We start from the raw sequence: 23,875 nt of genomic DNA on the forward strand, positions 1-23,875 counted from the left end.
AATTGGAATAGGCAATGATCAGTGGCCATCCTCTTTGGTCGCAGTCAATCTAGAGAAGAGAGCTATCATCGAACCTAAAAATTTAGCAAAACTCATGCTTGCACGTCTCTGTGTTAGCCAGGCTCAGGAATGTCAGGTAGAGGAGTCCTTTTGAATACTACCCGCATTCACTTGTCATACAAAATTCACGTATGGTTAGGAAAGCTTACGTGGAGCGTAATCGTAAACAAAATTGAGAAGCTATTGTTTCACTGTCCGACATACCAAAATAAAGTTAGATACCGCAAGAGGCTATCTTCTACTGATCCACTTATTCGGAACCTTACAATCCGTACCGAACGTTCAGCACCACATGCCTCTCCGTTAGTTATGCGGAAGTTGCGTATGGGAGTTGACACTTTAGGAAAAGAAACATCCTTCATTTTTATGGTTTGAGGATTACCAGAAGGTGGGGAGCTCAAAAGGCGTCTCTCATGAGAATCTGACGTCGTAAATCTTCACCTTCGATCATGGCAATGTGGTCCTGAGTTTTATGGTTCCGTGGAGTCAATTTGTGTGCTTTTTTCTTCTGATTTGTTTTTCAGGTCGCATCTCTTAAGGACACGTGGAATTTGAATAACAACATGTGAGGGATCGTGCTCAAAAGGAAGTCTTCCAACATTTCCGTGGTGTGCAAGCGCGTGTCGACCAGATATTTCAGTGGAACTGTAATATTTGAGAGCCAACTTTTTAGGTTTTTAGGATAGCTTTCCCTTCTCGGATGGGTTTTGATCATCGCCGAGTCAATTTAGTCAGTGCAAAGATTTCACCCAAGTATGATCGATATGAGGTTACATTTCTTATGGAAAATTGTGAGAGAAGCATCTTCGAAAGTTAAACTTGGTAGGCTTGCGCGCGAGAGGAGAGTGGAGTCGGGATATATGAGCATCAAACTCGGGGGCAGAATGATAAGCTTCAGGGGCAACGTAAGAGGGGGCATGAGGGGATTGGGAAGTCAACGCACAGGAAGGGTACAGAGAACAAGGTCAAGAGTGCGGTTTCTAGAAAGGTTGAACTGGGGGGCGGCACAGGTGTACATGAAAGTGGATAGAGGAAGGAAAGGGTGGGTGGAGTTATTATGGAGGGAGGGAAGGCCAGGAGAGCATAGGAAGATTAATGTCGCCACAGAAGATGAAAGGAAGTGAGGGGAGTAAAACGATTAGGGCCTCTGATAATCTGTTGAAGAAATCTTCGCACAAAAAAGGCGGACTAAGGCAGGGAAAATATACACACGATATGATAAAGGGGCATACGTTTGGCGGAATGACTCGTATGGTGGCAAAATCGTAGATGGAGGAGGAGGAAGAAAAGATAATTTCGGCACGGAGAGGGGACTTAACGGCTATTAGGGCACCTCCGCCGGTTGTCTTGCCAAGCGCAGTGCAGACTCTGTCACAACGAAATACAGAGTAACCTTCGTGGAGCTCGGAATCTAAAATTCTGTCATCCAACTAGTTTTTAGAAATGCAGATGACGTGATGTTGGAATACTAAGGCAGACAGTTTGAAATCCGACCGTTTGGTCCTTAGACATTTTGATAAAACCGTGTAAAGTTGTCAGAATCGTTTAAGTTTGGTTAGGCAGACGGGCGGGCCGCACATTTTCACGAAGCTTAGTCCTGATAATGTTTAACGAAGACCCCCTGTGACCATAATTGGACGATAGCACCGAAGTCGTAGAGATACGTCACTTTGAAGGAAGCTATCACTCGGTCAGGAGAGCCATTCTTCGTCAGCCTCACACATGAGAGAGGTGACAAAGTTGAGTTGGCTTTGCTTCTGATATAGGCCAGAATTTCGTCGGAAATGGTGGAGTACGCTAGCCTCGGTACAAACAGCTGTTGCGAGGTGACGTTCAACTGGGGCCCGCTTGGGCGGCATAAAGTCGGAGAGGCCTAACTTTCAGCGGTAGCGGGCGTTGATGATGCACAGAGGGAAACGTGTGGTGGTACTAATGCAGCGACAGTAAGACAATCGTCAGAAGTACACTGTGCAGCTGATGCGGAGTAGGGAACATGTCCCTCGGATGGAGGACAATTTTTAAGTTGGCTAGTGGACGTCGTCGTGCTGATACAATCTTTTATAGATGCAGTGGAACAGTGTGTGGCAGATAGATGCAGAGAATTAGTCGACGGGGCGACTTAGGTATGGCAACAGTATTGTTGGTCGCAGCCGGCGGCAGGTAATGTCGATGAAGCTTGAAGGAGCAGGATTGACGGTGATTTTGGAACTGCATGTTGAATCGACGCTAAAGTCGCCGTTGATACAGCAGTTGAATTGCATCAGATAGCGTGGTACCGCGCAGGCGTTACAATGCTTGGCATGGAAGGTCGTATCACATTTGGTGTGGAAGGTCGTACCACAGTACCCATCGCAGTTTAAAAATTTGGAGCGAATATATTCCGGTTCCTTACAAATAGCACATAGAGTCCCATAAATCGGCGAGGAAGTTTCCATAATAAATTTGAAAAAGGGATTGAATACACAGCCACGGAATCTAATGATGCCAAATATTACACCGTGCAGTCACTATAGTCTGAGGAAGCACTTGTGCGCGGTATTCACACAACGCACAGCACCAGGCTAATCGGGAAAAGGCTCAAAGAACAAGGTAAAGGAAAACTACAAACTACTCGCGATAAAAGTCCGTGTAACACGTCCGTTCGACTCGAAGTTCGGTGACTTATTTTAGAGGAACAGTCGAAAAAAAAACTCCATTCGTTAAACTTTATAGAAAAACGGGTGAGCGGGGGTAGGAACTAGGATGTGTGTTGGGATGGGGAGCATGCGGGAGGGGTTTGGAAAAGGAAGCTAAGAGTGACGATGGGGTTGGATGGGTTTTGAAAATTGGGATGAGGGGTAATTACCAGTGTAGAAGAGTACTCTACGGTCGGGGTCGAAAAGGTTGTTTCGTGCCTGAAGAGATAGGAGGATTTAAGGAAACAGAGTAGAAGATTCTCTTCGACGATCTTGATCTGCATGGCCTGAGAAATAAGGGGATTAGGATGGGGTAGACATTTAGCGGGTATTTCCTTAATTGTGACGAAGGTGTCTTTCAGTTCCGCCTTACTGCTCCTTGGGCGCGATATTACTTCGGGCCGTTGTGTCCCGTCACATGAGAAATCCCACGGGAGTCTGAAAACCAATTTCTTATCATTTTACCTTGCTTCCAATCATGGAATGAAACAGCTGCTTCCAGTTTTGACCACTTTATATTTTTTCTCACTTACATTTACTTTCCCTAACTAATAATACTGTCCGTTGGTCTTGCTTTGCTGGTTCGAGGCGGGGTCTCGTCTTAAGTGAGGAACTAGAAAAAGCTAGGACGCGACTAACATAATCCGCATCCTGCAAATTAACATGTGCCGGAGTGCAATCGCTCACGAGTTGCTAGCGCAGTTCGCTGCGCAGGTAAGAGCTTATTTAGTGCTAATCAACAAGCAATGCCGGAACAGAGACCCGGCTTCATCGGGACATATTTCGAAGCTTTTGGAACAGACAGAGTCAAGGAGGGGTAGCGTCGCAACTTTGCAACTGACATTGTCGTAAATTCAGTGATGAACTCGATAACAGCAGCCTGTGGGGTTTTCATGCCTTCTATGTACTGGGGGATGGCAGAAATTGCCCATCGATGGGAGGAGTGTCATAGGCTCCGCCATTTGCCACAAGGTTTACAGGCTGGCGCTACCGTTATGTGCCAGAGAGCGGGAGACTCCGCAGAACGATAAATAAAAGCGACTCTCGCGGCTGGCAGAACATAGTCAACGAAGTAAATGAGGAGCCGTGGGGACTTGACTTTAGACAACATTGCCGAGGAGGTACTGAGGAGCGCTGACGTGTTGTGCATTACGTTCGGATTCCACTCGTTGCAAAGAAGATAGAACTCGACCGGGGGAGGGGCGGATGTAGGACAGGAAGGATCTAACCGTTCCCTTCTTCCTCTCCCCTCCCGTTGGTGAAAAGAATTCCCTGATTTGAAGGCTCCGCAAGGCGGGAGTCTAACACTCTGTGACCAATCCCTACACCCCAGACGGATAACAGCCCTTTATGAAATTTAGACCCAGCAATATATGCTCTTAGGTGTGTATAGTTGAAATGACTCTGTTGCTGGTTGGTGAATTCAAAAGCGCATTTTGCGACTAATATACAAAGATACCAAGGTAAAGATGGTCATTACAATATTGAATAATGCACTTAGAGAAGCATCACTCTACATGTAAGATATCGCATCCTTTTAAAGCAGCGAAAGCATGGACAGTGGTTCACTTTCAGGTTTCAGCATAATTACATGATCTTCAATTCGTTTCGCGCAATAATTATCTTCTATCTTGCGAACAACGATCTCCAACTACCACCTTCGATTTATGTGAGCTGAGACTGCGAAACTGGCCACTCACGGAGCCAAGATTACGATAATAGGTGTTCATGCGAGTTCCTCTATTGGAAACCAGAAGCTACTTATTTCCTTCCGGAGATTTCGAACTGGTTACATGGAAGCCAATGCTGGGAATGCTTGTGAGAAAGAAAACTCAACGGACGAGGTATATATACAGCAACATTGATGCGAGCCAATCATTTAGAGTGTCACAGTTTGAAGAGCAAGTGGAGTTTGAGTTTTGTTAAGTAATTTGTAAAGTGCATTGTCGTGGAAAATGTGCCGTAAGGAAATTGTGAGTTGAATTTTACTTTCAAGAATTATGTGACTCGAAAATGGGGGCTTAAATGGCCGTTACCCATGTCCCAGACGAATAAAAGTCTTCTCTGTGAACCACATGACTGAATTTCGAATGGGAGTTAATTACATCCCTCATCTCTTCGATCAAGAGGGTATTTATGAATCGACCTGCACTTGGGAATTTTAGTACATGCCCTACTTCCAAATTTTTCAACTTTGCATTTGGTATTAAGTGTTCTCCCAGATGCCTCGACCTACTTTGCACAAATGCAGGGCACTGTCCCAGAACGTGTATAAAGAATTCAGCACACTCCGCACAGGACATGCGGACAGTGTCCGTTGATATCCCTAGCTTCCCTAGGTGATACTTTAGCCGGCAGTGACCAGTAAGGATTCCCACTATGATTCGGAGGCTCTTTTTGGTGAGGTTTAAGCAATTCTTTGTGCGCATGGGTTCGTATCCCTCAATAAGCACCCTGGACTGCTCCATTCCTAGTAGAACCGCCCAGTATAGTTCCCTTAACCATTCTTCTTCATTTTTTAATGTCATTGCCATGAACTCCTTTCCGATTCCACAGAAGGGTTCTGGCCCTTGTAAAGGCTTCCTTGCTTTCTTCTTGGCTAGTTCGTCCGCTGCCTCATTGCCTTTCAATTCAACATGACCTTGAACACAGAATATCTAGACCTTGTTGAACGAGTCGGTCGTATTCAGTGTCGCAAGGCATCCCCATACCAGTTTTGAGTTCACCTGGTTGGACCTAAGTGCCTTGATCGCTGCTTGGCTGTCAGTGAGAATAGCAATGATCTGCCCCCTGAAGTTCCTTTGGAGATTAAAGGAGGCACATCTGTCTAAGGCGTATATTTCCGCCTGGAATATGCTAGTGTGCTTACTCATTGGCTCTAAGTACATTTTCCTTGGACCAAGGATCCATCAGTGTACCAAGTAATCAGTTACTAGTTTAAGCCGTATGTCAAAGCCAGGCGCTCCCAGTTTGCCTTGTTACTCCAACGTGTTTCAAACTTCTTATTGAAGTGAAACCTCGTTGTCATGTTAACCCTTGGTGTCAATAATTTGGAGTATCGCTTAGAAAGAAAATCAATCTTCCTCTGATGTAGGCAGTTGGCCGTCTCACTGATACTCCCGGCCATCCTAAAGATTGCCCTCCTTGCCTGCATTTGTATGTGCAGATGGAGAGGAGTTAATCCCAATGAGGACATGCCCAACGGCATTGTCGGAGAATCATGGCGTTTTTCTGCGTGTCGCTGTCCAACCTTAGCCCTAGAAAATCTAGGTTTAGGTCGTCCAGCTTCTGCTCTTCACTGGACAATAGGTCTACTTCCCTGGATGATGCAGTCCTTTCCGCCTCTATGGTTTCCGAGAGTTCTTTGGGCTTCCATCCGATATCTTTCCTCGGATAAATGTTACAATGTCACTAGAAATTTCACTTTGAATTCCAGATCACTGTGATTGCACTATGCTTCGCTCACACTTTTGGAGTGACGATTGAGTCACGATTCAAATACCCAGCCAGGTTCGAGGATGTAGAATATGTTGTTCCCGGTTCTTCGAAATCGCTGCAACGGGCAGTGCTTCTTAATAAAAAGTTTAAAGCATCCCCGGCTGATGAGCAGGAGCCACTAAGGTCGCTCACTCGTAAGTACATAATGCTCCTCAACGCGGACAGCTCCCAGTCAAACTATGGCGGTACTGAGGAAGATGATCTTGAAATTGTTAGTCAACAGGCCGGGAAGACAGAAGAATCGTTTCATGTAAGTTGCCTCCAGATAACACTTTTTGAATTTCTTTTATCGCTTCAAGATATTTGCAGGCATTAATTCCCAAACCAGTAATCGACAAAAAGCAAGTGTCATACTTAGTGCAGCAACCGAAAAAAAATTATGCGAGTGTAAGCGGTCTTCATACTGTTCCACATGGAGTGTCGAGAGCTCGACAGGAGCAACTGAAGCATGTTATACAGGAAGTTCCGTCGAGTGATACGAATGAAGGTGCGCCTATCATAGCCTACCAGCTTCACGAGTATGCAGAACCAAAAACATATAAATTCAGGTAAGTGACTGTAAGTGGGCAGAAACCAGTAAAACCCGCAAACTTGTATATTTTTTTATACTGATTGCATTAGATTTACATCCCAGAAAAGCTATTGGTTCTCTGAAAAGTTTATCTCTGTTTGAACCTCGCTTATTTTTTTGACGACTCTCTGCAACAAATGCCTATACTTTTAAGCCCCTGTATATTTATCTTTGAGATTTAAACACTGCATTGAAATGCGCTGCGGATAGGCTTTGCACAAGGTCGGTCCTAGCATCTTCCGGACAATGCAATGTCCTGTGAGTTGGGGCTTAAGACTACACTCAAAGTCTTCCCTGCTTATCGTAAGAGGCGACTAAAAGGGATGGAAATTTGTAGGCTAGCAACCTGTCGTTCTTGTTCTTGATTTTTGTTTGTCTCTCCTCAACAAAATGATATCTCCTCCTTGTAGGTTGGGTTGCGGATTCAGTCATGTGATGCAACATTGCATATGATGTAAGACCTCCTTCTTCCAGCGAGGCCAGGAGGAGTCACCAGATCTCCCATCAGGCGCGACCCCAGGTGGCGGATAGGGGCATACTTATTGATGTGTAAATATGTGTTCATGCACTTTTCTTTTCTGACTGTGTATGGGCTAGTGTTTGCTCATCTCTGGTGCGTGGACCAAAATGGCTATGGGAAGGATACCCAGAACATAAAACCACCATGGAAGACGAGAGAAGGAGTAAACTTACGGTGCAGGGGCTCGGAACCCCAGTACCGGCGGCTTTTGGGAGTGAGCAAGCGGGCTCCCGGCCGTCGATATCCCTCGACCGCAGTGCCTCGGTGGTGGACAACTTGGCCACCGTGGCATCTAATGCTACAAGTGTTTTAGATTTGGAAAAGGATGTGTTCAAGCGAAGTACCACTCTACCAAGGACACCAGTAACAAAACCGAAGAAGGGTGAATTCAAAGCAGATCGTTGGACAACAAAAACAGCAACAACATCGACCGCACATATTCAAAAGGAGCAGCAACAGGAGGTACTCCAGGACCAGGAAAAGGACCCATTCAGAAGAAGTTCGTCAACTTTGAGATCTCCGCCAATGCCAAACATCAAAAAAGATAAAACGGAGGGAAGGTCAATGAATGCCAAATGTGAAGGAGTATTTAGTAGGAATCATCATGGAGAGCAGAGCCCTGAAGCAGAGGAATTACCCTTCACGCAGCTTGGTGCAAAAATAGTGGAGCTGTCTGAGTTCATCAAGGACAAGCACAACGTCCACCAAGCCATAAAAAATATGATCAGAGCAATTAGAGTGCTCTACAACAAATCGCAGCAAGAGGAACAAAATTCCAAGGGCAAGTCGAAATCTGTTGCCCCAACAGTGTCACAAGCGACCCAAGTGACACCTAATCGTGTTGCAATCGACCTGCCACCAAACAAGAGAGTGCGGGAAGGAGATGTGGATCCTCTGGGAAGTCAACAGGCGCCTAAGAGGAAAAAAGCCATGCAAACAGCTCCGAAAAACGGAACTAAAGGCACCGAAGAGAGAAGGCAGGTCCCCCAAGTGCGAGCTCCGGCAATCGACTCGACGAAATCCAAGGGGAATGAAAAAGGTGGTTGGACCAAAGTAGTTAGGAAAAAGGCGAAGAAAAAGGCAAAAGTGCGGATTCGCCCAGAAGCGATTGTAATCTCCAGCAATGGAAGTTTGTCTTACGCGGAGATTCTGAAAAAGGTCAAAGCTGACCCCGACCTAAAAGATCTAGGCGGAAATGTCAGCAAGATTCGAAGGACCCAAAAGGGTGACCTCATGTTTGAACTGAAAAAAACCAGCTTGGGGAAAACTGATGGCTTCCGAGCTCAGGTTAAGAGCTCACTTGGGGAGAATGTCACAGTACGGACCCAAAAACATGAGGTCTATATACAGTGCAAGGATCTCGATGAAGTAACATCCAAAGGAGAAATTTGCACTGCCTTGATGGAACAATTCAAGTTGGAGGAACTTGCCGAAGAGTCCATTGTGAGTTTGCGGAAAGCCTATGGCAATACTCAGACGGCCACATTGCGATTGCCAGTGGACGCCGCGCAGAAATTATTGGCGGCCGGGAAGGTTCGAATCGGATGGGTTGTTTGCCGTCTGAGAGAGCAGATTTCTCTAAAGAGGTGCTTCAAGTGCCTCGCGTTTGGTCATTTTGCGAAGGCATGCACCAGCGGCATTGATCGGTCCGATCGATGCAGAAGGTGTGGGGAGAAAGGCCATATTGCCAAAGCGTGCAATAGGGACCCCAAATGCTTATTATGCGAAGGAAGTGAGGGACGGGATTACCGGCATATTGCCGGAAGTGCTAAATGCCCGGAATTTAGGAAGGCGCTGACTTCAATGAAAAAATGAGGTTTATTCAAATAAACCTCAATCATTGTAGGGTCGCACAAGATTTACTCGAACAGACCATCTACGAATCCGAGGTGGAAATTGCCATCATTAGCGAACCCTATAAAAACCGTCACGGTGGCGTGTGGGTTATAGATTCGTCTGGTGGAGCGGCGATATGGGCATGCGGTCGACAAGCCATCCAATGTACTGGGAATCAGACATACAGCGGCTTTGTGTGGGCGAAAATAAACGGGGTATATGTGTACAGCTGTTACGCCCCACCAAGCCTTACACTGCCCGAATTCGAGGAAATGCTTGACAGCCTTGTTCTCGACGCAAGGGGTCGTAGTCCAAAGGTGATAGCTGGTGACTTCAATGCTTGGGCCCGTGAGTGGGGTAGCAGGGAGACAAATGCAAGGGGCCGCAGTCTATTAGACACTTTCGCACAGTTGGATGTCGTTCTGGCCAACGAAGGATGTGTAAACACCTTTCAGAAAGGGGAGTCTACCTCAATCGTAGACCTAACTTTTGTCAACCCTGCACTGGCACGTGGTATGTCTTGGTGTGTCAGCAACCACTACACTCACAGCGATCACCAGGCAATCTTCTTTGGGCTATGGGTGGAGTCACCGGGCATAAGATCATCATGCCCGAAACCGAGGAAGATGTCAGGCTGGTCCGCTAAAGCACTGGATGAGCAGACCTTTACGGAGGTGTGGTTAGACCAACCTAATAAAGCAGGCGCCTCTACGGAACGAGCTGTCCATGTGGCCCAATGCATCGCCAAAGCGTGTGACGCGTCCATGCCGAGGAGGTGCTCATTCCCCAGATCAACCATTGATGCCATCAAAATGGTTACTGGCTTGGCCGAAAATGCAATCCACGGAAGGGGCAGTACTAGCAAATACTGCATAGTGGTGACCCTGGATGTGAGAAATGCATTCAATTCGGCCAATTGGAACCTAATGCGGGAATCTCTGGCGAAGATTGGTGTTCCCGCTTATCTTGCAGCTATTATCAACAGCTATTTACAAGAACGGAGGCTTTGGTATGACACCGATGACGGACCCCAAGAGTACGTTGTCTCCGCGGGTGTCCCACAGGGCTCCGTACTGGGCCCACTGCTGTGGAACATCATGTACAACGATGTTCTTAATCTTCCCCTTCCGGAGGAAGCCACGGTGGTGGGCTACGCCGATGATATAGCGCTGGTTGTTGTCGCAAAGCATCTCGAAGATGCTGAGTTATACTCATGCGAAGCGATCAGTGCTGTTAAGGGTTGGCTTGAGAGTTCTGGTCTGACACTTGCGGAGGAAAAAACGGAAGCGGTCCTTATCACCAAGCGCCGTAAAAGAAATTTCGCCCGTATTCAAATTGGGAATCATATCATCACTTCTAAGCCTGCGATCAAATACTTGGGAGTGATGATAGATGGGAAGCTTAGCTATAAAGCACATGTGCAGTATGTCTATGACAAAGCATCCACTGCGAGTGTGGCTCTGGCAAGAATGATGCCAAACGTGGGAGGGCCACGGCATGCTTCCAGGTTGCTTATAGCGAGGGTAGTGAGTTCGATCCTGCTCTATGCAGCTCCAGTTTGGGGAAAGGCATTGCAGGTTACATTTAACGGTAACAAACTGAGTTCAGTCTACAGAAGAACAGCCCTAAGAGTGTGCTCGGCATTCAGGACTGTCTCAGATGATGCAGCATTCGTCATTTCTGGAATGATGCCCATTTACATCTTGGCAGACGAGATGACGAATATATATAATGCGAAGTCTACCTCTCCTTTATCGCAGACGAAGAACGCCGAAAGGGAGAGATCGTTAAATAGTTGGCAAGAGCGTTGGGAACGCTCGGGAAAGGGTCGGTGGACACACAGGCTCATCCCTGCCATCAAGGAGTGGTTGGAGAGACGGCACGGTGAGATTAATTATAATCTTACTCAGTTTCTCACGGGGCATGGAGGATATCGCCAGTACCTGTTCAGGTTTAAACTGGATACCTCACCCCATTGTCCAAACTGCGATGGAGTCCCAGAGGACCCAGAGCATGTATTCTTCCACTGTCCAAGGTTTGTGGAGGAAAGGAAGAGCCTAGAGGAGACTTTAGGAGAGGTGCTCGTGCCAGAGAATCTGGTGCGAAGAATGCTAACATGTCAGGAAGACTGGGATGCGATCAACTCTATGGTCGTATCTATCCAGAGCAAACTGCGAAAGGCAGAGGAGATCAGAAAAGCGCGGTTACGTACGCCGCGTAGAGACGAAAGGGGACGAAGCTAAAATGAGCTGACTCCGCCCTGTGATGTAATACCGTACGGTAGTCGCTGCGCTGTATCGAGGGTATGCGAGATCAATCGAGCGGAAAGCATCGCTGCACAAAGTTCCAATTGAGGTAAGGATTGAACCTTTGTTGGAGTAACTTTCATTTTTGTTGTTAACAGCGTAGATGCATGTATAGGAACGACAACGTAAATAGTGGCAGCATGAGCTCGTTGAAGCTGCCAGTTGTCGTCTTCAAACCTATCGAACCATCTGGGGATGCAATGGTGGAGATCTCCGCAAGGTTGCCTCGAAATTGCGTCCAACGATCTTGAAAAGGTTGCGCTAAAATGGAGTCCCAATCCAGGTTGTCCAGCCACAAGTCCAGCATAATGGTCTTGGTTATGACAATCACGAGAGCAAGCCCGCCTAATGGATCAAATAGACGGGCGATTTCAGATAAAATTGATCACTTTGTTATCTCCGCTTTATAAGGCGCAGCTGAGGTTTTAAACATAAAGGCATCGTCCTTGGATAGCCATTTGAGCTCAAGGGCGGATATTACCTCTCCCACTTTGGTATCTACCTCGCGTAGAGACGTTGACGTCAAGCCTTGCAAAAGTTGCTGTTTATTGGCTGCCCATTTGCCGAGTGTCACACCTGCTGATGCCAATAAAGCCACTATCAGCTCTCGTCGATGAAGTGCCTCTTCGATCGTGTCTGCTCCACCAAAGAGATCATCCACGTAGAGTGTGTGCGGAAGAATCATATCCACCTCAGGATACTTCGTAGACCCATCAATGGCCAGCTGCTTTAATCCACTAATCGTCAAAAATGGAGCAGTCCTGTATGTTACCGTGATGCACCTGAAGTTCCGAAGCTCACGGCTGCTACCGCGTCGCCACAGGATGCGTTGCCTATCGGCGTCGTCTTGGTGCACCCGTATTTGCCTTAAAATTTTGATAACGTCAGTCGTAAATACAAATTTTTAAAACCCGCAATGCGTGAGAATCATTGAGATGTCCACTTGCAATTTTGGCCCGAGCAGGAGTAAGTCATTGAGCGACCGGCAATTACGGGATTTTTGAGGTGCGTCCCCTGTTCGCAAACGCAGAAGTGCGGGTTCAAAATTTGCCCGCCGACCAGGGTATGGGCACTATAGCAAGGACTAATTCGCGTAAGGTACCACGATGCTGAATGGCATAGCCCCGCTCCTCCAAGTTCACTCTCAAGTGAACATTATTGATTTGAGATAAATTCTCGAAGTTGCTGGAGATGTAGAAAGCCTGGGAGTATCTGGTCTCTGCTAAGGCTGACTATGAAGAAGAGCGCTTCCACGTATACTGAAGCGGTTGCCTGTAGTACATCGACTCTTGATCGCCAGTTTCCGTGGTGACTTCAAGTCGAACACGCTCCCTGGCCGGAAGTCTGTTGCCGCGAGTTAAGTTTTTTTTTTTTTTGGGAGTAGGGTTACGCACAGAGTGTTGGACTCCCGCAACAGCACGCTGGTGGGCTACCAACTAAACACCTCCCTGTCATCAGATAACTAGCCTGGAACCGTTTAACACATTACTTCGGGCTAGCCCTCCCGCTCTCCCGGCTTTGGGAGCCTTCAAGTCAGGGAATTCCTTTCACCAACGGGAGGGGAAGGGAAGAAGGGAGTTGTAGTTAGTTCAGGGAACCTCTTACCGTCCGATCCCTCTGCCGGTCGAGTTCAATCTTCTTCATAGTAAGAAGAGCCCGAACATAATGCGCAATACGATTCCAGCTGTCAGCGCTCTTCAGCATCTCTCTGGCAATGTTGTCTGGAGAGAGCTCCCCTGCAGACACATAAAGCGGCTGGCGGAGGCCGTCCCACCTCTCGCAAGAGAAAAAGGTGTGTTCAGCGTCATCCGCCACTCTATTGCAGAACACACAATCAGGAGATCGCGCCTTCCCAATCCTGCGCAGGTAAGACTGAAAACATCCATGCCCACTTAGAAGTTGGGTAATGAAGTCATCAATCTCACCGTGTGTTCTGTTCAACCATGGGTCTAATTTGTCGATGAGCCGCGCAGTCCACTTGCCCCTTGGCTCATTTTGCCAAGAAAGTTGCCACTCGCTAAGGGTGCGTTGGCGTTCTTCACGGGCAACCACTTCCCTTAAGTTTTCGCCCTTACGGCGATAGATAGCTTTGCGCTCCTTGGCAAGGAGGGCAACGGGGATCACTCCCGCAATCACCATCACAGCCGGTTCGGAGACGGTGCGATAAGCAGACGCCACTCGCCCGCGAGTTAAGGTTAATACTCTCTGGGAATGATACGATGTCAAACAAACAAATGCCTTATGTCGGTCATGGCATAAGATGCAAGGAACTGAACCTTTAGACCTCCCCATATACTCGACCTTGGGTAAAATAGAGGTGTGTAAGCGCATGGCGCTCAGTATAGCTGCACTTAGGTGCTGGTGGACTTACACGGTCAACTTCTCCGTTTTACCTTAAATTTTGAGCTAGTTTAGTGCTCGTGATTGATCCTGGTTAACACGAATAGTCAATTGCCCGTTCTATAATTCGGTGAGTCATCACAAGTTCACAAATAAGGCCTTGTACTTGGTCCTACCCATTTCAAAAGGACATCAGCATAGACAGCAAAGTCGAATATGTAAATTTATAATTTGATTTGTATTATGCAGAAGAGAAGAGAATTCTTCAGAAAATAGTAGGACGGAGAAGGGATGGGGGCTGATGGTGAACAAAATATAACCAGGAGTTTGTGACAGATTCTATTAATCTGAGCAGGATAAAAAGAATGACGATGAATGCCAATCGACCCTAGTTTATGGGCTTTCCTGGCATCATAGTCATCGACCGCGAGAACCACCAATTCTTCGGGCAATCGTAGACTGAGAATTGGCAGCCGTGAGGTGTCCTTAATGAGGTTCCATGGTCTATATGTAATTCACTGAAATTCTTTGATTATTTCTGGCACTTACAAACTAAACATTGAATATCCTTTTTCTTATTTCCACAGAAAAGAAAGACATTTTCGCGGCGAGAAACGCCATCCGCACGCTGGTCGAATAAAGGAGCCCTTCGGTTTCTCCAACAGCAAAGGAAGGACGACTATAGTGAAATATACAACAAATCCAGAAGGCGGCTTTAGAATAGAAGAAGTTCAATAGATTTTGTAGTTATTAAGCATAAAACAATCGATACGATGAAAATAAATTTAATTTCTTTTTGAACCCATTCAGCAGAGTGAACTCTTTACAACTTTTTCGATATCGTCGAGAAGTCCTGATGCACCGAATCGAAATAGTTCCGGTTGAAGCCATTCTGGTCCTAGTGTTTCCTTGATAAGAGTGAGCCATGCAATCGCGTCGTTTACAGTTCGCACTCCTCCAGCGGGTTTCAAGCCAATTTTGTATCCTGTCCTTCGGTAGAAGTCTTGGATGGCATGAATCATAACAAGACCAACTTGAAGTGTAGCGTTGACTCCTTCTTTTCCTGTTGAAGTTTTGATGAAATCTGAGCCAGCCATCATCGCTACCATTGATGCTTTGTAGACCTGCAGAAAAATAATAATCGTTAAAGTAGACGCGAGGAGCAATGGCTGAGGTGGTTGGACAATAGTCCTTTGAGCTCATGTCGAGATTGAATTATAATGAAAGCAATGCATTGTGTTAACTATCAAATGGGTTAAACACTAACTCGGAAAAGTAAAGACATTTGGCGTCTCAAGAGGGTGGTTTGCAGTTTCCATATTATTATCAGCTACAGGTGGTGTATGGCGTGGGCTGGGTAGATGGGAAAAGAAGCGACACCCGTGAAAAATTGGCTATGGAAAGGATACGCAAAGATTAAATCAAATGTGGAAGAGGAGAAGGTTTCACGGTGCAGAGCTTCAGAATTCCAGTTCCAGCACTTCTCGGCAATCGAGGACAGTGACCGTAGTGCCGCAAAAGTAGGAAACTTGACCACTGTGGCATCTAGTGATGCAATAAGTAAGATTCATACCAGATATTTTAAGAGTTCAAAATTTAAGAGGTAACCATGGAGGACAACGTTGCCTCTCGGCAGGCGAAACTCATCTTGGGACTTGGAAAGAAACACGAATAACCTCTGGATCGATAACATTGAATAGGTTCGATTGTCCGCCGATTCAGAGAGTAGGTGGTGCTTTGGATGCCTCAATTTCAGGCATTTAGTAGCAGGACATATCAGGACTATCTCATAAAAGATTGCATTAGAGATTCACGGTGTGTGCTGTGCAAAGATGTATGCTGATGCAAAGGTAAAAATGGTGGCAGGTGGCCAGCATGTGGAGGGAGGGGGTCTCAAACGCATGGCTAAATGGGGTATATTACATACAAATTAACCTTCGTCATTGTGAGGCAACTCAAGACCCTGCTTTCACAAACCATTCCACAGCTGGATGTACCTGCGTTGGTAATCTTCGAACTTTATCGAAATTACGGTAGTGCTACATGCGTCAATGATACGTCTGAAAACGCTGCGATGCGGGCTTGCGAAAGACAAGCTGTTCAATTTAGACTTTCGATTTCGTCCTGGGCAGAGGCAACTTATCCGATGCTACCTTACCTCTGCCCTGGGTGCAGCGTGACTGAAGTGGCTACAAGGTTGTGGCCATGTGTATACACTATATTCAAGACAAAACCGCCAGATCAAAATTCAGACCTAAAACTGACCGAGGCTAAACTAAATTTTGTTGAGTTGAAGGAGTCCTAAGTCCGCCACCCACTTGCTAGTGGAGCGAACCGCAAATGTCTCTCTTGCTATGCACATTTAAAATATAACTCCTTAATCGACTGCTGATCGCAAAGGGATTCATCTGACTGTTCGATGTGAGTCAGTTGGAATTCGACTGACTTTCTGGCAAGGTTTGTCTCAATGACCTCCCACCATTATTGCACGTTCCCGCACGTTTGCTGGGCTGCCGTAACGGAAGGTCGCGGTTCAAACCTCACTGGTGGTACAGGGATTTGTTATCGTGATTGGATGTAGAATACCAGTCGACTCGACTATGAATGAGTACCTAAGTTAAATCAGGGTAATAATCTCGGGCGAGCGCAATGCTGACCATATTGCCTCCTACAATGTACTGTAGTGTATTGTCACGGTCTTGAATGAAGTGCTCTAACACAATTTAAGGTCCTGGTCCAATATGGATTGCTGCGTCAACAGTTATTATTATTATTATCGCAAGTTCGCCAAAACCATGTTTCCTCAGCACATATCCGAGCAAGTTGTTGTTGGCATTCAGATCACTCATCATGATCACAATGTCACCTTCGGGTAGGCTCTCCTGAACTGCATGTAAATGCTCATACAAAGAATCCTTCTGTATTATATCGACGGTGCTCTGAGGTGGCGAGGAGGAAGATAGGGCGGCAACCCTGTCGGCTGAACCAAAACCAAGTGGCCCAGGAGAACCTCCACGTGGTGGCACCGGGAAACGCTGTATCGCATTGGCTTGCCGGCCGTGATGCAGTAGGCGAATGCTCTGAGGCCTAGTAAGGACGATCAGACCCGAGTCTGCACGGGGACTCATCTGAAGTAGTTTCGGTCACGAAACCTTACCAGGGGTATACTGGTACCATGGGAACCGAGGTAGCCCCTTATACTTCAGGAGAATTCCTGTCGTATCTGAGTACAGTTCGGTTGGTTGCGGTTGGCCCCTTTGTGGGAGTTTCATGAGGGCTGTGGTTGTGCTCAAGCGAGAAGAGACCTTCGGGCCTCGACGTGGTGTTGCGTATCAACACGGGTGCCGTAGTCCATAGTTCGGTAGAGATTTAGGTAATTCTTGCATCCACCAGTATGAATGCTAAGCCATGCACTTGATATATTCTGGTACCGTTGCGCTTGTCTTAGCGGGGCTCTGATTGTGGTCACAAAATCAATCCGTGCCTGAAGAGGGCCGTAGAATTAAGTCTCAAGACAGGTACCTACGTTAAACACCGAGGACTTCACTGTATTATATCGACATTTTAAACGGAGGAAGCGACAATCATAGCCGCACTGATTGCAAAATAAACAGGGAGAGTTGGCTAGTCCATTGGGACTTTTGAGGAGATATTTTTGTCGGCTCTAGAAGGAGGCAATCGTTCGAAGGAGACAGTGATGAAAAAGGTGTGTTAGCGGTGCCATCGTGTAACCAAAAAATTTCAACGTTCAAGGGTAAGAAGAAAGCCGGAATACCAGTAATTGGAGGAGGAATATTGAGATATTCGTAGCAGTTTTAAAAAGACCATTGAGATAGTAAACGGAACTGCCACAGGCAACTGTGCTGAAGGCAAATACGATCCCCTGGGCCGCTGCCTGCATGGTTGTAATGAATCAGGTTCATGAATAATACTCAAGTGATGTGCCCGCGATTCTTGTTGAAAATAATTTCAACTCTTTTTCCACAACACGAAAAAGGTAGGCTTCGGCCAACAGTTCTACAGGACGTCTTCGCAAACTTCGGGGCTACTGACAGAGATCTGTAAACGTATTGGGGATAACAGGGCTCCGAAATTTCGGGAATTCTGAACAAAGACCTGAAGTTGATTTTAAAATCAGGTCCAAATTGTTCATAGCAAATTTGTATCCTAAATGATGGAAGGAGTGTTTTCCGCCCAGTGTAATAGACAAAAAATATTATAGTTCGATTACCGAAGTTCCAAAAACAACCTCAACCTCTTTTAGACACAATGGGGAAGATGTTGGAGAGGGTGATGACAGTAGGCTACTTCTCTTCTTCGAGCTAGCGGGTGAGTTATCAGAGCGGCCCTATGAGTTTTGGTGCTCCTGATCCTGAATTTGGCTCGGTAGGCGTCGGTTGCTAGCAGTTACTGCACCGTGGTGACCCTAAATGATATGCCTTTAATTTGGTCAACTGGGGTTGGATTAAAACCCCTTGTTAAACTGTGTCCCCGTAATTACTTAGCTCAGTTAATTGAAAGTTACCTATCGGAAAAAATTCTTTAGTATGACAGGGACAACGGATCGGAAGAATACATTGTGACAGCAAGTGTTCCCGAAAGTTCCATATTTTGGCCTCCGTTGTGGAACATAATTTATATGTCTTTAACCTCAAAATAGGCCTCCGTTTCGGCGATTAACTCTTCATTGGTACTAAATTTCTTTTCAGCGAGGTCTAAGAAGAAGATAATGTCCCTGGGGACCAAATCTGGAGAATACGGTGATTGCGGATGCTATTCGAAACCCAGTTCATGCAATTTGTGACACGGTGCATATTCTTGATGAAACGACATTTTTTTTTCTTCAAATGGGGCCGCTTTTTCCGCGATTTCATCCTTCAAACGCTCCAATAACGCCAAGTACAATCGTTGTTGATATGGTTTTAGCCCGTCTCAAGATAGCCGATGAATATTATACCATGCGTATACCAAAATACTGGTAGCATAGCCTTACTTACTCCTTTGGAATCGGTTCACCACGTGCAGTCCACTCAGACGACGATCGTTTTGATTCTGGTGTGAAACAATGGACCCATGTTTCGTCCATTGTCACATATCGACGCATAAATTCGAGTTTTTTTTATGGAGGAAGAACTTCAAACACTGCCGAGAATCGTCAAGCCGCTGTTTTCGGTTGATTGTGAGCTTGTGTGGCATCCACTTTGAACAGAGCCTTCGTATAACCAAATATTCATGTAGGATATGCCAAACATGTTCCTTTAATATCTATAGAGCCTCAGTTATCTCGATCAATTTCACTTTGCGCTTATCCAAAATTATTTTGTGGACTTTTTGATGTTTTCGGCGATAACAGTGTCCCCTGCGTGCATCGTCCTGGGTGTTCATTTCGCTTTGTTCAAAATTAGCAAACCACTTCTAAACGGTTGATTTTCCCGGTGCAAAGTCCGAATCATGTTTATCAAGCCAAGCCTTGGCTTCAACAGTATTTTTTTCGCCAAAAAGCAATGCTTTGTTAACACACTGGGGGATGCACTAGATAACATCCCATTACTCCTGGCTTTCCCTCCCGCCCTAATAACTCGACCCACCCCCCTGATGCCCCCCCTGCTCTCGAGTTCGATGTTCAGATATCCCGATTCCACTCTCCTGTCGCTCGCAAGCCTACCAAATTCAACTTTCGTAAGGCAAACTTCAAAGGTTTGAACTCAGCCCTGGCGTCAATCAACTCGGTCCCCCTCCTCTCTCCATTTATGTGTGACCAACCACTCAACACTTTCTATACCATTTTATCTGATCTTCTTCCTTGTTACGTTCCCTCCTCTCCTAAGTGCTTACGCTCTTACCCCGTCCCCTCCGTCCATTAAATTCTCTGGCTTTTCAGCTAACTCCCCCCAACGATCTTGTGATTTACTCTGCCGCTACTTTTCGTCAGTCTATGTTCCCCCACCTTCCTCCGAATCCCTCCCGATAGTGGATGTAGCCTGCCCCGCATCGCCTACCATTCCCCTTCTTACCCCTATCCTTGTCGAATACCTCATTGGCAAACTTGATGCCAATGTCGGACCTGGCTACGATGGTCTTCCAAACCTCTTTTTGATCAAAACTGGTAAGTCCATCTCCCATCCCCTATCTCTTATTTTCGACAAAGGCCTCGAAGAGAATAATTTTCCCGACTTGTTGAAAGAGGCTCTCATCATCCCCACAAAAGTGGCGGTCGTTCGCTTGCCGAGAATTACCGTCCCATTTCTCTCCTCTCCTCCTGTTCCAAAATCCTGGAGAGATATGTCAGCGACTGGTTGTCCGCCCACTTTGGCCAACACATAATGAAAGAGCAACACGACTTCGTTAGATGTAGGTCCACTGCCTCCAACCTGCTTGATTTTACCAACTTTGTCGCCAAATGTCTAAATTCACGGCAAGCGCATACCATTTACACTGACTTCGCGAAAGCCTTCGACACTGTAAATCACAAGATACTTCTATCCAAACTCTCGTCCCTAAACTTTCCCATACCACTTGTTTTATGGCTTGCCTCTTACCTTTCCAACCGATCCTGCCGCATCTGCCTGACGGCTGTACCTCCCACTCATTCTCCCCCTCTTCTGGCGTCCCACAGGGATCTATTGTGGGTCCTTTGTTATTTTTATTTTTTAACGACCTTCCTCCCCTCCTTACTTGCTCCTGTTTGCTCTATGTTGTTTTCCGCTATATCGTCGCCTTTGGAATGTGTTTCCCTTCAATCTAAACTGGACACTCTGGTTCGTTGGTGCTCGACTAATGGTTTAGCGCTAAACGTCAGAAAGTGTCACTCTGTGTGCTACTCCCTAAAATCCTCACCCACTTCTTTCTCCTACTCTTTTAATGGACATTCCTTATCCTGCTCAAATTCCACTTAAGACCTCGGAGTCACTTTCGAAAATAAGCTCCGCTTTGCCACCCATTGCCACGATGCCATCAATCGAGCAGCAACATTGTCAGGCTTTATACTTCGCTCCTCCTCTGATTTTGACTCCATCCAACCCTTCTTAGCTCTCTTCAATTCCCTTGTGAGGAATACCCTCGAGTATTGCTCCGTGATCTGGTCACCCTCCCGTAACTGTGATTGTCTTGCCCTTGAAAATGTGCAACGTAAATTCAACCGTTCCCTCTTCTTTAAGAAAAGCTTCCCTCGTGTGGCCTAACCCTCCCGCATCCGCTTTCTGAACCTTCCCTTCCTACAACAGCATAGATCCTATCTGGATTTATGCACATTCTTTAAACTTTCCTTGGGCCGGATGGACTGCTCCGCCGCTGATGAGATCACTTGCCGTCCTGCGTCTTATAACACACGTAGCGCAGACATTTTCAACGTGCCCTTCGCAGAGCTCGAAGTCTACTTTCATTCCCCGATTCCTAGGCTTTGTCGAAATTATAATGCAGAACAGCTTGGTCCTTTTAACTTCCCTACTTTAAGTAGTTTTAAACGTAGGATAAGTTTTTTGCTTTCTCCTCCTCCTCCTGAGGACAATAATTAATTGGAATTTACTCTGTTTGTTGTCCGTTAAATTAAATTAAATAAATAAATAAATAACACAGAGAACCGGAGAAGGGTGAGTTCGAAATGCCAGCCAATTGCGTTAATTGTGTAGAGTGGTTATCGGTTATCATTGGTTGAGGCAGTGTGTGCCATTGCGAGAACGACTCCTTTCAATATTCTAGCGAATGAGGCCCGGTTCCTCGACGAGAGCCAATCCACCTAAAAGTGCATTGAATATAGCAACCACAGCAGGATATTTCCATACACTGATCCTGTAGCGTTGAGCGAAAACCCGGAAAATTGATTTGCCATCTAACACAATTCCTTGCTGGACGCGGTAGGTAGGTAGTTTTCAGTGCGTTTTTAGCGAGAGCCGGGCAATCACAAAGGAAGTGCCTGAGGGTTTCCCCCTCTTCTCTGCAGCTTCGGCAATACGAATTGTAGTGCATGTCGAGTCTGGCGGCATGGTCCCCAATAAGCCAGTGCCTCGTGCCGCCCGCAGTATACTTCTGGCACAAGAGTTCTCGCGATTGGGTTTTGCTGTAGGCGGACCAAATCCTTCTTGACCTGGCACAGGTGGCGAGCCTTTGCCATCTTTAACGTGAGTACCTGCCGTGAAGGCATAATTCCACGGTCCTCTTCGGACACGGATTGATTTTGGGACCACAATCAGAGCCCCGCCATGCAAGCACAGCGGTCCTGGTTTATACTGAGTGCAGGCTCAGCATTCATACCAGTGGATGCGAGGCCTATCTAACACCTTTGCCGCAACTAAGGGGTACGGCACCCGAGTTGTACAGCGCAACTCTCGCGCTCGAACTACGAGGAGCTCTGCCCGCGATGTAGGCATAACCACAACCACCATGAAACTCCCACTAGGGGGCCAACCGGTAATAACCGGGCCGAGAGCACATCCTCCAGGAATTCTCCTGGAGCATATGCTCTCAGAGGGCCATCCCGGTTCCCATGGTACCAGATAACCTCCGGTGAGGCTTCGTGGCAGAGCCACTTCAGATGAGACCCTTGCAGACTCGGGTCTGATCGGCCTCCTCGAGTACGTGGGGACGGAACACACTGTGTGTATTTGAGAAAACTCCTCCACTGACTCCACAGTCCATCTCCGTCTATCCGTTGGTGAAGAATACTGTGTCATAGCCTTGCAGCATGCCGCCCGTCTTTCCCTCTTTCCTGGTGGGAAAGTACAGAGCGAAGTTTCTTGTAAAGTTCGGTTTGCGTATCGCGTAGTCCATGGGGAATACCCAGAGTTCCCGAGGTACTTCGTCTAGGATGTTACTATGGCTGTAGGGCTTCGCTGTTCGGGCCCACGTACCTTAGTCTGATAGCACTGCACGCTACAACGTATTTAATGTGGAAGGGGAAGGAGGTGTAGGAATACATTGAGAGCATCGGCCAGGTGGAACTGCAGAGCCCTGTTAGCAACGGGACACGATAAAAGTATTTCAATCGTTTCGTAGCCGATTAAATTCCGTTGTCCGAAATTCGTGGATAAAAGAAGGAGATTGAGCAGCGGCATCAACGCAATTATCGGACTCAATAATCTCCTGGGCGACATGCTGAAGTTGGACAAAATTGGAGCAATCGCAACAATAGCCGCAATACAAGGGAACAGGGATTGGATCAAGTCGGATACGTGATCTGATGCTGGTGAAGACCAAAAAATATGCACCTGCTCCAGGTACTTACGTTTTCCATAGTTCCAAGTTCACCAATTGCCAGGATCGCTTTCAGATGAGCTCTAGTCCCACAGACACGTCGCATTTGTACAATTTCGTTATACACATCGTTCCAGCGTCCTTGCAGTGCCAGACTCCTGTCGATCACAATATCAATTTCGGATGCACCTTGGCTTATAGCGAATTCAATCTCCTTCAGGCGACTCTCCAAGGAATACTGTCCAGTCGGGAATCCAGTGGCCACTGCTGCAATTGGAACTACTTTTTCCTTGCCAATAGCCGAGAGAGCTCGATAAGCGTCACCAACGCGGGATGGATACACACAAACTGCCGCCGTGTGAATTTTCTCCTGCGTTTTTGGATCCAAGTCTGCAAGGCAGTCTACCGGGAATGGGAACGCCGCTCTCTGGCACAGTCGGGATACGTTAGCTGCAGTATCGTCACCAGCCAAGGTAGTTAAGTCGGTCAGCGTCAGCGCTTTTATGGCCCATACTATCCTGTTTTGTCCGGTAACTTTGTGGGGGCTGATAAGGTGGTGGAGAACTGCGTCCAGCTGGCGAAGGTCGATGGATACTTTCTTGAGCCAAGCCTCGTCTGTAAAGGATTCTTCTGTTGATGGGGTACGTTCCTCAGTGAAGACAGTTCTTACCGAAAGGAATTTCCTTGTTAAAACCCATTGCTAGGTGGTGATAGAGCTACAATCTTGGCACTGCTAACTTATCTGACGCACTTTGACACTCTCTAGCCGCACTAATCTCGCTGATAAGCCCACGCACAGTGGCCTACAAATTTCCTGTCCCAAAAATAGAACGTAAATAAACAATGCGAACGTAGGAAGGATTGTCAGATGGAGTTCTTC

General features: G+C 46.7%; 2 protein-coding genes across 2 annotated transcripts; one reads left to right on the plus strand and one right to left on the minus strand.

Moving 5' to 3' along the window:
- The first annotated feature begins 6,080 nt into the window (after positions 1–6,080).
- Positions 6,081–14,575, plus strand: LOC119646463. The gene is made up of 3 exons (XM_038046911.1): positions 6,081–6,483; positions 6,543–6,781; positions 14,394–14,575. The coding sequence occupies exons 1-3, from the start codon at positions 6,379–6,381 to the stop codon at positions 14,542–14,544; spliced, it is 495 nt and encodes a 164-aa protein (XP_037902839.1). The 5' UTR covers positions 6,081–6,378; the 3' UTR covers positions 14,545–14,575.
- Positions 14,576–23,814, minus strand: LOC119646462 (deoxyribose-phosphate aldolase). Its single transcript, XM_038046910.1, has 3 exons — positions 23,666–23,814; positions 23,027–23,610; positions 14,576–14,930 (listed from the first exon to the last, which is right to left on the minus strand). Exons 1-3 carry the CDS (start codon positions 23,691–23,693, stop codon positions 14,613–14,615), a joined length of 930 nt encoding a protein of 309 aa, XP_037902838.1. The 5' UTR covers positions 23,694–23,814; the 3' UTR covers positions 14,576–14,612.
- Positions 23,815–23,875: the final 61 nt, after the last annotated feature.

This window comes from Hermetia illucens, chromosome 1 (assembly GCF_905115235.1).
Source record: "Hermetia illucens chromosome 1, iHerIll2.2.curated.20191125, whole genome shotgun sequence".
Classification (NCBI taxonomy): Eukaryota; Metazoa; Arthropoda; class Insecta; order Diptera; family Stratiomyidae; genus Hermetia; species Hermetia illucens.

What these genes read in the sequence shown, in the direction of transcription:
- LOC119646462 (XM_038046910.1), bottom strand. Translation starts at nt 23,693, where the DNA reads ATGGGTTTTAACAAGGAAATTCCTTTCG. An exon ending in TAACAAGGAAATTCCTTTCG is followed by an intron (nt 23,611 to 23,665) that starts GTAAGAACTGTC and finishes AATCCTTTACAG; the next exon opens with ACGAGGCTTGGCTCAAGAAA. An exon ending in AACTTGGAACTATGGAAAAC is followed by an intron (nt 14,931 to 23,026) that starts GTAAGTACCTGG and finishes ATTTTTCTGCAG; the next exon opens with GTCTACAAAGCATCAATGGT.
- LOC119646463 (XM_038046911.1), top strand. Translation starts at nt 6,379, where the DNA reads ATGCTCCTCAACGCGGACAGCTCCCAGTCAAACTATGGCGGTACTGAG. An exon ending in AGACAGAAGAATCGTTTCAT is followed by an intron (nt 6,484 to 6,542) that starts GTAAGTTGCCTC and finishes AGATATTTGCAG; the next exon opens with GCATTAATTCCCAAACCAGT. An exon ending in CCAAAAACATATAAATTCAG is followed by an intron (nt 6,782 to 14,393) that starts GTAAGTGACTGT and finishes TTATTTCCACAG; the next exon opens with AAAAGAAAGACATTTTCGCG.